Genomic DNA, 13088 nt, shown 5'->3' on the forward strand with positions numbered 1-13088 from the left:
CTAATTTTAAGATTACTGTCCTTTTCCATAGTACTTTTAATATTTTTTCAAAATATTGTAAGATAAATTTCCATTGAATATTATATATCATGATAATAATAAAAATTACTCTCTGAAAAAGCATTAAAGTATGCAAGTATTTCTGAAATGCATTATCTACTGCCTCTGTCCTGCAGTCATAATAATAATGACAGAATTATAGGCTGAATGCATACCTCTAAACATTACACAAATTCAGAATCAAACCACCAGGTAAAATTCAAATCTACAAAAGACTGGCATAGGGAGTTTGATAAACAGAAATATAAATTTCAAAAAATTCATGTGTTTCACTCAAAATAGTCTAGTTATACAAAGATGTCTCTTAATTGTACTAGATAGATTAGGAGAATTTCTCTGTATTTCTATTGCATTTCACAAAATTAAACTTCAAAGTGAAATGTACATAAAGTTTCCAACATCATCACCATTTATTTGGACCAATACAAATCAGACTTATATAATTAAGCCATGATATTTTCAAATTTGGGACAAAGCATATTAAAATATCAAAAGTATTAGGTTCCAAGTACATAATAGCCAACCAAAATATTTACAGAATTACCTGCATCAAATTCAAATTCTGCTCCATCAGCACTGGTATCACTTTGAAGACCACCTCCATTGTCCAGCCCAAGCCCATCTTCATGTTCATGGTCCACAGCTGACTGAGGTTTCAGGGACTGAGCAGGTCGATGTAAACTAACTCCTTTAAAGGCTGGTGTTACCACAATAAACTTCATCCACTGCCTTGCCAGTGCAACCAAACCTTTCTTTAAAGTTACCAGAGCGGGAAGGCCATCACTCTGTGACAACAACGACATGGTAAGGAGTCATCTTAGTGTAACAATAATAATTACTATTTAGTGTTCTATATGCATTTATTCATTTAAATCTCATAGCTCCCATTCAGAGATGAGGAAACGAGAATTTATATGTTTAGTCATTTGTCCAGGTTTACCCAATGGAGTCACCATTTCAAACTGATGACAGAACTCACTCTCTAAACACAAAGTTGCATCTTTCCATAATAAACAACACAGCATATGTGTATGTGTGTTAAGTCACTTCAGTTGTGTCTGACTCTGTGCAACGCTACGGACTGTACCAGGTAAGTAAGAGGCTAAACATGGGGTATAAAAGTGGGATTCCCTGTAAGAAGCATTCAATGCACTTCACCTGTTTTGATCAACTGAAGAATTAAATGTATTTTGTGCCACCTGGAATATTCATTAAGCAAAGAGGAAACAAAAATATTTCCTTCAAAAATTAGATAACTACCTCTATTTTTACAAATTATTATAGTTAAATGGTAGACAAAGGATTCGTAACTGTTTTGAAACAATATATTATCAGTAACAATTACAACATTTAGAATATATTTTATTCCACAGTGATAATTTTAAGAAAGAAAACTTGCCTGTTTTAGATTTAGCCTAAAGGAGAAAATACCCGACTCCTCTCCTTCGCCTTCCCTACAATTCTTTGTGTTAGGAGTAATGGTTCTGACTGAAGAGAGCCACTTACTAGATGGCAAGAATCACTCATTTACTTTCTGAGGAATATCAGGTTCCTTAGCCTTCCCTTTCATTCCTAGACTCAAGGAAGGAGGGTCTCTTGTATTTCTTCCTCTTACATGGAAACCATATCCTGGCAGAGCATCCATCCCTGTGAAATTCCTGCCATTCTTTCTGTTCTAATTTCTCTGCCTATGCCTAGATGGGCAAGTTAACCTTGGACAGTGACCTCCCAGTCTTCAGTTCACAGAGTGGTAGTAGAAGGCACTATACTAACCTAAGGTCTAAGTACCTTTATGAAATCCATAATTTACTCCAGATTCTTTCATTAGAGGTTATCAGGAGCATGACTGGCCATCAACAGTACTGATACATTGATTATTACTTTAGCTGAAGATTCTTATGTATTCTCTGTTGATCAGAAGCTTGGAGTGGAGAGGGAGGTCCTCAAGCTCTAAGCTCTTAACCACGATGTGTTACCTTCCATAGTGCTTTTCTAGGGCAGACATATATTGGATCTCTTCATATAGTTATATATTCCCCCCTCAATTCTTAGTTAGTCCTTATTAAACATTTATGTGAAATATGACTAATGACTACTCATTTCCTTGCAATTCTTTATACCTTGGCCTCTAAGATGGTCTTTCCTGGTTCTCCCCTTTTCCCTCCTCAGCACTTTGTGTACCTCTATGCACTCTCTCCACGCCCCTTTCATTTCAGTATTTATCGAGGATCCATCCCTGACCAGTTTCTCACTCAACATATTCTTAGAAGACTCATCCATGTTCACTGCTTCTAATACTTTCAGTCTGGCAACACCTAAACCATTAATCTGAGCCCAACCTTGTCTATAAGCCTGGATTTCTAACTAAATTTCTCTTTTGGACTTTTCATACTCATCTCAAACCTTGTGTGTCAGTGAGTAACCAACAGAATAGAGGCTTTTTTAAAACTAACGTATGATTCCAGTAACTCACCATTGTAGCTTCATCAATGATGGAGTAATTTGCCTGGTGAAGGTAGTGATGTAATATATTGCACAGCAAACATGAAGGATTTTCTTGGAGAAAACGGGCAACTTTTGTAAGTCTGTTATATTTACTTCTTAAAGGAAAATGTACACTTTTATTCTGAGAAAAGCAAAACAACAGATTTATAAGGATATAGCAAAGATACAATAAACAAAAAAAATTAAAAACTTGCAGGTCTGATATTTTCCAACAACAATAAATAATAAGGGAGTATTTCCAATAATAAACTTTGTATGACACTTTGCATTGTTGAAAGACATACCTCTAATGCTTCTGTCATTATGCATCCCATAACAGCACAAATTCTCAAGGTCCCCTCAGTTTCTAATTTGTTTAAAGATGACTTGAGTTGATCAATCGGAACAAGCCATGCACCAACAGCTGGAGTTGCAGTGCTTAAAAGGTTCAGCTGCCTTTTAAAATGAAAAAATATATATATAAACAAATGTTTTTTAAGAGTATTTCAAACACTCTCCCATACACATTGTACTCTGTGGCTATTTCATTTAGGCAACATTACTTTTCCTTCTGACCAGCAGATAGATTCTGAATATATAAGTAGGAAATGCAAAGGATGATAGAATTAGAAAGAAAAATACAAAAGTCTGTTAGAGGTGAAAAAAGTAAAAAGCTCATGACAGGGTGACATGTAAAATTAAAATAAAACTTTAGAAAAGAAAAAGGGTTAAATAAGCTGAGCATAATGTCTACAGAAAGTATGAAGTAAGAAAGATGGGAAAAAAGTAGCAACCCTAATACTAGATATATTAGAAAAACAATCCAAAAAGATACATGACACAGAATTTAAGTAATTTAAAATTAAATAAAAAAAATCAGGGGAATCAAGGGATAGTAATCTATTTTAAAAATTTCTTACCTAGAAAATGCATGTGCAGGAGATCTCACATTGGTTGGTGCTGCAAAACTAAACCAAATTTCCTTGATGGTCAACTTCATGCTACATGAATCTGGAGGTGGAGGCATTAGAGGTAGATCTTTTTTCAAATCATCAGATTCAACTCCTTCATCCTATATAAAATAGAGTACCAAAAGTTATTAATGTATAGTCCCTTAAAACCACTAGCACAGAGTGTTTTAAGCACAAAACTTTTCCATCAAAACAAGTTCTATAGATAACAGTGTGAAATAAAACAGGTTTAGCTTTGCAGCTCCCACCAATGTGAGATCTCCTGCATATGCATTTTCTAGGTAAGAACTGTAGCCTGCATTGGAGGCAGACTCTTTACCATCTGAGCTACCAGGGAAATCCATGGAATTAGGATTAACTCCCTTTAGGGGATTCACTGGTGGCTCAGTGGTTAAGAATCCACCTGCCAATGCACGATACCCGAGTTTGATCCCGGGGTTGGGAATATCCCCTGGAGAAGCAAATGGCAACATTCCAGAATTCCTGCTTGGGAAGTCCCATGGACAGAGGAGCCTGGCGGGCTACAGTCCATGGGGCTGCAAAGAGTCAGGTATGAAGGAGCGACTGAGCACACACAGCACAGAGATCATCCAACTATTATATCAGAGGACGAGTGACAGCATTAAGGTCTTCTGCTTCTTACTGCAATCTATTTTCCATTCTATTTTAAGGGGAAATTTCAAACTTCCAAATAAAGTGCCATGAGAAATACTATTACAGTCTATGTTCAAATAAGTAACACTTTCCACAATAGAAAATTCTTAGTTATATGCTAATCTGAACCTGTATTGAAAAAAATAGGCATAATATTTTTTCAACATGTAATCACCACTCTTCAGAATGCAGGGAGGGAAAAAGCATATTATTAAAGAAAAAAAGTCCACTTCTTGTTATATCTGTTTACAGGTCTCTAATTCACTTTTAGATATTATTGGTCAAAATAAAGAAAAGGTTGGCATTTGCTTGTGGGATGATTTAGGAATAAAGAGTATCCACAAAACAGCTGTGAATCCTAAATGTTATTAAAAAAAAACAAGGGTCATAGATTATAGCAATTTTAAAGTCAGCAGGCACTAAACAGAAGTCTACATTCCCTTATCTGCAATTCCAACATCCAGAACATTCTGAAAATCTAAATCTGTTTTGTAAATGTGGCATCAAAATCTGATATGAATGTGTGAGAGACTATCCTATTTGGTGTTTTTATTAATGTCATGCTGCAAAAATATTCAATATTTCAAGATGCCACGTTAATGTTATCTAAGATTTCACACACGCCATATTTTCTTCCTTTTAATTTATATATATATATTTTTTACGGAAGTATTGGACTTCCCTGGTGGCTCAGACAGTAAAGCGTCTGTCTACAATGCAGGAGACCTGGGTTCGAGCCCTGGATTGGGAAGATCCCCTGGAGAAGGAAATGGCAATACACTCCAGTACTATTGCCTGGAAAATCCCAGGGACAGAGGAGCCTGGTAGGCTACAGTCCATGGGGTCGCAAAGAGTCGGACACAACTGAGCGACTTCACTTTCTTTCTTTGTTTTCATTGATGTACAATATTATATGTTACAGGTATACAACATAGTGACACGATTTTTAAGGGTTATATCCAATTTAGGTGCTTCTCACATGGCACAGTGGTAAAGAACTCACCCACCCATGCAGGAGACCCAAGAAATGCAGGTTCAATCCCTGGGTCAGGGAAGATCTCCTGGAGAAGGAAATGGCAACCCACTCCAGTATTCTTGCCTGGGAAATCCCACAGACAGAGGAGCTAGTGGGCTACAGTCCATGTGGTCACAAGAGTCAGACATGACTGAGTGACTGAATACTATATTCTATTTACAGTCATCATAAAATATTGGTTTATTCCCTGTGCTGTGTAATATATTCTTATAGCTTATTTTATACTAATAGTCTGCACTTCTTAATTAGGTACATGTGGAATCTAAAAAAAATACAACAAACTGGTGAATATAACAAAAAAGAAGCAGGCTCATAGATATAGAGAACAAACTAGTTGTTACCAGTAGGGAGAGGGAAGAAGGGAGGGGCAATATAGGGCTATGGCATATGATCTTTCTTTTAAAGAAAAAAATCTGAATTCTCAAATACATTTGGGTTTCAGACAAGGGCTGTGAGCCAGGCAACTGAGAATATACAAATATACAGAAAACGATCTAGAGGAATCTGAACTTTAAACAAAGGGAAAGGGCCTTGTAAATAAGCAAGTAATTAAAACCACATGTGAAACAAAGTAATAATAAATTTGGATTTACACTGACTGAATTTTTGGTGCCTATGGCACATCTCAATGATGATATCTAAAAGGTTATGAATATAATTCTGAAGATCAGGTGAAAGCTTTGTTTTACGCTTTGTCGTGTGTCCGACTCTTTGCAACACCATGGACTGAAAGCCATGGCTCCTCTCTCCATGGGATTCTCTAGGCAAGAATACTAGAGTGGGTGCCCATTCCATCATCCAGGGGATCTTCCTAACCCAGGGACTGAACCTGCATCTCCTGCACTGGCAGGTGAGTTCTTTACCACTGCACCACCTGAGAAGCACCTATATAGCACTGGAATATAACTTTAAAAATTATGTCACTATTTGTATACCCAGGGATTGAACCTAGGTCTCGTGCATTGCAGACAGATTCTTTACTATCTGAGCCACCAGGGAAGCCCACACTATATTCTTCTACTTCTCTGTATATTCATTCTATTAATTTATGACAGTTTGATATTGAAACTCTAACTAAAAAAGAATTTATCAACTTAAAAAAATAATTATAATATATAGTGGAACCATATGCAACCTTGTTCTGTATTTCCCAAGTTTCCTGTAATTGTGTTATCATACTTTCATAATTGAGAAAAATTTTTTAAATTAAAATTAAAAAAACCTATTTACTATGCATCAAATCAAAATAAACATTTCAAAAATAAATTTCCAGAGACCTAGAGTTCAGAAGTGATTGTACCAAGGCATACTGGATGACTAAGACATATTTCTTAGTTAAAAGGTAGTTTCTTTCTTCTTCAATTGGTCTAATCTTCAAATGAGCAGAAGTGTATGTGTGTCTAAGAACAACATTTACCAAGTTCTTACTATGCTCTAGACACCAAGCTAAGTCTTTCTTATGACCTGCCTCCTTCAATCATCCTAACTCTAGAATGTTAATATCATTACAATACTCATTTCAGAAACACACAAGATGCTAAAAAAAAAAAAAAAAAAATGTGCCCAAGATCAGCAATCAGGTAGTAGTACAAGTATTCAGTAGTCCATAGAATTTTGAACATTTTCATTATTGCTGTTACTATATTCATCATTAAATTATACCATGACAAAAATAATTAGTTGCATTTGAACTCATTTCTATACACTTGTAAACAAAATAGGCAGATATTGACAAAAATGTTAAAATATTTAAACATGTGAAATACTACCAGTAATAAAACTGTTTATTTAAAAAATGATTTTGGCTAAAATCCTTTAAACAAGATAAAAACAAAGTTCTGCTTTTCTGAAATACCATTAATTCAACAAATAAAATTGTTTGACATAAGCAAAGTATAATGTTATTATATCTTTACAGATATAAGTGCAATTTTAGCAATTACACTTGTAGAATATAATCACCAAAATGCCTTGGCTACTATTTATGCAAAATCTACAACATGGAAAGATAAGCAAATATACTCCAGAAATTGACTGTGACTTGGGTAAACAATTTTCTATTTTCCCAAAGCATTATTATTATAAGAAATTCACCAACTTGTTCATCAGAAACAGAATTTCCATTTAAGTCTGAAGAAGGGCTTGTTCGGTCACAAGGAAGATTATCATCAGAGACATCAGTATTATAGCCACTGCCAGTTGGAGAATCAGAAGAATTATTGGATGTCAGCACTCCACCCCTTTCTGTGACATTAGCTTTACCCATAATTCCAAAAGCATTATATAAAACAGCACCAGACTGTCTTCCTCCTATACAAATGAAAGAATTTATTTATTAAAAACATTAGGTCTTATCTCAGTGCTGTACTCTACAATTTTTATAAAGAAAAAAATAAAAACCTCATAAAGATTTTTTTTCCTACCAAAATGTTATCCTTATATATAAAAGTGATATAATACTGGGTCATCAGGTAAGGAATTGTAGGCATAAACACTACTACTACATTGAGGCTTCCCTTATAGCTCAGTCAGTAAGGAATCTGACTGCAATGCAGGAGACCTGAATTCAATCCCTGGGTCAGGAAGATCCCCTAGAGAAGGAAATAGCAACCCACTCCAGTATTCCTGCCTGGAGAATCCCATGGACAGAGGAGCCTGGCAGGCTACAGTCTATGGGGTTGCAAGTGTCAGACACAATGGAGCGACTAAGCACATGCACACACAAAGGACTATTTCTGAAAGTCTTATACACAATTCAGCCTTCCTATTTTAAAGTTATATTCAATAATGTAAAAGAAAATATAAGTCAGTAGACAGCCAGTCTCTCTCATCAGGAAGCTTCCCTTAGCCTCTTATCCTAATCCATCAGAAGGCAGATAGAATGAACCACACTCATAGAAAACTAATCAAACTGATCACATGGACCACAGCCTTGCCTAACTCCATGCCATGTAGGGCCACAGAAGACGGATGGGTCATGATGGAGAGTTCTAACAAATTGTGGTCCAATGGTGAAGGAAATGGCAAACCACTTCAGTATTCTTGCCATGAGAACCCCATCAACAGTATGAAAAAACAAAAGATATGATACCAAAAGATGAATTCCGGAGGTCAGGAGGTGCCCAATATGCTAATGGAGAAGAGTGAAGAAATAACTCTAGAAAGAATGAAGAGACAGAGACAAAGCAAAAACAACGCTCGGTTGTGGATGTGACTGGTGATGGAAGTAAAGTCCGATGCTGTAAAGAACAACATTGCATAGGAACCTGGAATGTTAGGTCCATGAATCAAGGTATATTGGAGGTGGCCAACAGGATATGGCAAGAGTGAATATCAACGATTTAGGTATCCATGAACTAAAATGGACTGGAATGGGCAAATTTAATTCAGATGACCATTATATTTACTACTGTGGGCAAGAAGCCCTTAGAAAAAAATGGAGTAGCCCTCACAGTCAACAAAAGAGTCCAAAATGCAGTACTTTTGTGCAGTCTCAAAAATGAAAGAATTATCTCTGTTCATTTCCAAGGCAAACCGTTCAATATCCCAGTAATCCAAGTCTATGTCTCAACCAATGCTGAAGAAGCTGCAGCTGAATGGTTCTATGAAGACCTACAAGACCTTCTAGAATTAACACCCAAAAAAGATGTCCATTTCATCATAATGGACTAGTATGCAAAAGTAGGAAGTCAAGAAACACCTTGAGTAACAGGCAAATTTGGCCTTGGAGTACAAAATGAAGAAGGGCAAAGGCTAACAGAATTTTGCCAAGAGAATGCACTGGTCATAGCAAACACCCTCTTCCAAAAACACAAGAGAAGATTCTACACATGGACATCACCAGATGGTCAATACCAAAATCAGACTGAGTGTATTCTTGCAGCCAAAGATGGAGAAGCTGTATACAATCAGCAAAAACAAGACTGGGAGTTAACTGTGGCTCAGATCATGAACTCCTTATTGCAAAATTCAGACTTAAATTGAAGAAAGTAGGGAAAACCACTAAACCATTCAGGTATGACCTAAATAAAATCCCTTACGATTATACAGTGGAAGTCACAAATAGATTCATGGGATTAGATCTGATAGACAGAGTGCCTGAAGAACCGTGGGTGGAGGTTCATGACATTGTACAGGAAGCAATGATCAGACCATCCCCAAGAAAAGCAAATGCAAAAAGGCAAAATGGTTATCTGACAAGGCCTTACAAATAGATGAGAAAAGAAGAGAAGCTAAAGCCAAAGAAAAAAGGAAAGATATACCTTTTGAAGGCAACAGAGTTCCAAACAATATCAAGGAGAGGTAAGAAAGCCTTCCTCAGTGATCAATGCAAAGAAATAGAGGAAAACAATAGAATGGGAAAGACTAGAGATCTCTTCAAAAAAATCAGAGATACGAAGGGAATACTTCATGTAAAGATGAGCACAATAAAGGACAGAAATGGTATGGACCTAACAGAAGCAGAAGATATTAAGAAGAGGGGGCAAGAATACACAGAACTATACAAAAAAGATCTTCATGACCCAGATAACCACAATGGTGTGATTACTCACCTAGAGCCATACCTGGAATGCAAAGTCAAGTGGGCGTCTAGAAGCATCACTACAAACAAAGCTAGCGGAAGTGATGGAATTCCAGTTGAGCTATTTCAAATCCTAAACGATGATGTTGTGAAAGTGCAGTACTCAATATGACAGCAAATTTGGAAAACTTAGCAGTGGCCACAGGACTGGAAAAGGTCAGTTTTCATTCCAATGACAAAGAATGTTCAAACTACCACACAATTGCACTCTTCTCACATACTAGCAAAGTAATGCTCAAATTCTCCAAGTCAGGCTTCAACAGTACATGAATTGTGAACTTCCAGATGTCCAAGCTGGATTTTAGAAAAGGCAGAGCGAACAGAGATCAAATTGCCAACATCCATGGATAATTAAAAATCAAGAGAGTTCCAGAATAACATCTACTTCGGCTTTATTGACTATGCGAAATCCTTTGACTGTGTGGATCACAACAAATTGTGGAAAATTCGTCAAGATGGGAATACCAGACCACCTGTCCTGCCTCCTGAGAAATCTGCATGCAGGTCAAGAAGCAACAGTTAAAACTGGACATGGAACAACAGACTGGTTCCAAATCGGGAAGGTCCATCAAGGCTGTATAGTGTCACCCTGGTTAATTAATTATATGCAGAGTACATCATGAGAAATGCTGGGCTGGATGAAGCACAAACTGGAATCAAGATTGCCAGGAGAAACATGAATAACCTCAGAAACACAGATGACACCACCCTTGTGGCAGAAAGTGAGGAAAAACTAAACAGCCTCTTGATGAAAGTGAAAAAAAAGAGTGAAAAAGTTGGCTTAATATTCAGACAACTAAGATCATGGCATCCAGTCCCATCAGATCAGATCAGATCAGATCAGTCGCTCAGTCGTGTCCGACTCTTTGCGACCCCATGAATCGCAGCACGCCAGGCCTCCCTGTCCATCACCAACTCCCGGAGTTCACTGAGACTCACATCCATCGAGTCGGTGATGCCATCCAGCCATCTCATTCTCTGTCATTCCCTTCTCCTCTTGCCCCCAATCCCTCCCGGCATCAGAGTCTTTTCCAATGAGTCAACTCTTCGCATGAGGTGGCCAAAGTACTGGAGTTTCAGCTTTAGCATCAGTCCTTCCAAAGAAATCCCAGGACTGATCTCCTTCAGAATGCACTGGTTGGATCTCCTTGCAGTCCAAGGGACTCTCAAGAGTCTTCTCCAACACCACAGTTCAAAATCATCACTTCATGGTAAACAGATGAGGAAGCAATGCAAACAGTGACAGACTTTATTTTCTTGGGCTCCAAAATCACTGCAGATGGTGACTGCAGCCTTGAAATTAAAAGACACTTGTTCCTTGGAGGAAAAGCTATGACAAATTTAGGATAATATAAAGCAGAGACATTACTTTGTGGACAAAGTTCCATCTAGTCAAAGCTATGGTTTTTCCAGTAGTCATGTATGGATGGGAGAGTTGGACTATAAAGAAAGTTGAGCACTGAAGAATTGATGCTTTTGAACTGGTGTTGCAGAAGACTCTTGAGAGTCCCTTGGACCGCAAAGAGATCAAACCAGTCCATCCTAAAGGAAATCAGTCCTGAATATTCATTGGAAGGAGTGATGCTGAAGCTCCAACACTTTGGCCACTTGATATGAAGAACTGACTCAGTGGAAAAGATCCTGACACCGGGAAAGACTGAAGGCAGTAGGAGAAGGGGTTGACATAGGATAAGATGGTTGGATGGCATCACTGACTCTATGGACATGAGTTTAATAAGCAAGCTCTGTGAGTTGGTGATTGACAGGAAAGCCTGATGTGCTGCAGTCCATGGGGTCACAAAGAGTTGTACATGACTGACTGACTGAATTGACTGATCACTGAATAAAGGATTTACAGTATTTTCATCCTACATGGCAGGACTCTAATAATCAAAGATCCAGTTTCCAAAGACACAAAGTTCCTAAAGTTGTTTTATATTTTATGCAAGAATTTTTTCTGAACTATACACTGCTTTGCTCAGGCATTGATGATTTGTATGTCTAGATGCTCTGCCAGTTTTCAATCACATGATTATTCCATAAAGATCCACTTACACAATTGGGATGGGGCACCCACTTCTATTAAATAATCTCAGATGCCATACTTTCTGCTTGAATATGATGATTCAGCTTACTGAAAGTCATGACTGTTCAAAACATTTCAGCAATCTGTGTCCAATTTGTTTCCTTAAAGCAGAAATTTAAAAAGCTTACCTTTTATTGTTAAATTTTCAAGTCCACATTCAAACATTATCCAACCCCATTTTTCCTGGCTGGGACCTATTCGAGTTACATCTGGAACAGCTTGCTGATCAGTTTCATCCACAAAAGCAAACTCATCCAGCTCTTCAAGAGTAAATAAAACTTTGGACTTCTCAAAAGGAATAGCAGTGATGGCACAGGTACCGATATCTATTATCAAAAGAGAACAAAATGACCATTTTTAAAAACAGAGGTTTATTTTTAAAAAACAATAAATAATGTAAACATTTGACACAGTGGTTGTCCTAAAAGATATCTTAGCATTCTGTCAAAGAAAAAACAATGAACGAACCAGTTTCTAAAACAACACTGCCTGCTGCTGCTAAGTCGCTTCAGTCGTATCCGACTCTGTGGGACCCAAAGACGGCAGCCCACCAGGCTCCCCTGTCCCTGGGATTCTCCAGGCAAGAACACTGGAGTGGGTTGCCATTTTCTTCCCCAATGCAGGAAAGTAAAAAGTGAAAGTGAAGTCACTCAGTCATGTCCAACTCCCAGGAGCCCCATGGACTGCAGCCTACCAGGCTCCCCTGTCCATGGGATTTGCCAGGCAAGAGTACTGGAGTGGGTTGCCATTGCCTTCTCTGAACACTGCCTAATGTCATACTAATTAAAAAGTTCCAGAATCATGTTAAAGTAAGAAGGTGAAAAGAAGATTCCATAAGTAACAAATAATTATTCAGAGACAGGATAATTTCCAAAAGATTATATAGAAAAAAAAATCTAAAAGTCTAAACTTAAAAAAGTTCCTGACTGATTCAGCTTCATAGTACATTATTTTATTTTATTTTTTTTAATTTATAATTTATTTTATTTTATTTTTAAACTTTACATAATTGTATTAGTTTTGCCAAATATCAAAATGAATCCGCCATGGATATACATGTTATCTTAAATACTGACTTGAGATTTTACAAAATAAAAATTATTCAAATTAATTACCTAGAAACTTAGGAAAAACATTCTTAACAGGAAAACTATACCTTTTACTCAAAGATTGCTTTATGTTAACATTTTATATAATAATTCATCACAGACATTG

General features: G+C 37.1%; 1 protein-coding gene across 15 annotated transcripts in view; it reads right to left on the minus strand.

The window, feature by feature from the left end:
- Window positions 1-13088, minus strand: part of BLTP1 (bridge-like lipid transfer protein family member 1) — a 195190-nt gene that overhangs the window by 85919 nt on the left and 96183 nt on the right. For all 15 annotated transcript variants that reach the window (XM_086346902.1, XM_086346895.1, XM_086346910.1 and 12 more), the window contains exons 36-41: window positions 12002-12199; window positions 7304-7515; window positions 3465-3616; window positions 2850-3000; window positions 2534-2686; window positions 605-845 (exon numbers count right to left, since the gene is read on the minus strand). In XM_086346902.1, coding sequence (XP_086203028.1) covers window positions 605-845; window positions 2534-2686; window positions 2850-3000; window positions 3465-3616; window positions 7304-7515; window positions 12002-12199 — 1107 coding nt within the window. The remainder of the gene's footprint in view (window positions 1-604; window positions 846-2533; window positions 2687-2849; window positions 3001-3464; window positions 3617-7303; window positions 7516-12001; window positions 12200-13088) is intronic.

Source organism: Bos grunniens, chromosome 17, assembly GCF_055505025.1.
Source record: "Bos grunniens cultivar Pamir isolate PY7600 chromosome 17, Bosgru_T2T1.0, whole genome shotgun sequence".
Lineage (NCBI taxonomy): Eukaryota > Metazoa > Chordata > Mammalia > Artiodactyla > Bovidae > Bos > Bos grunniens.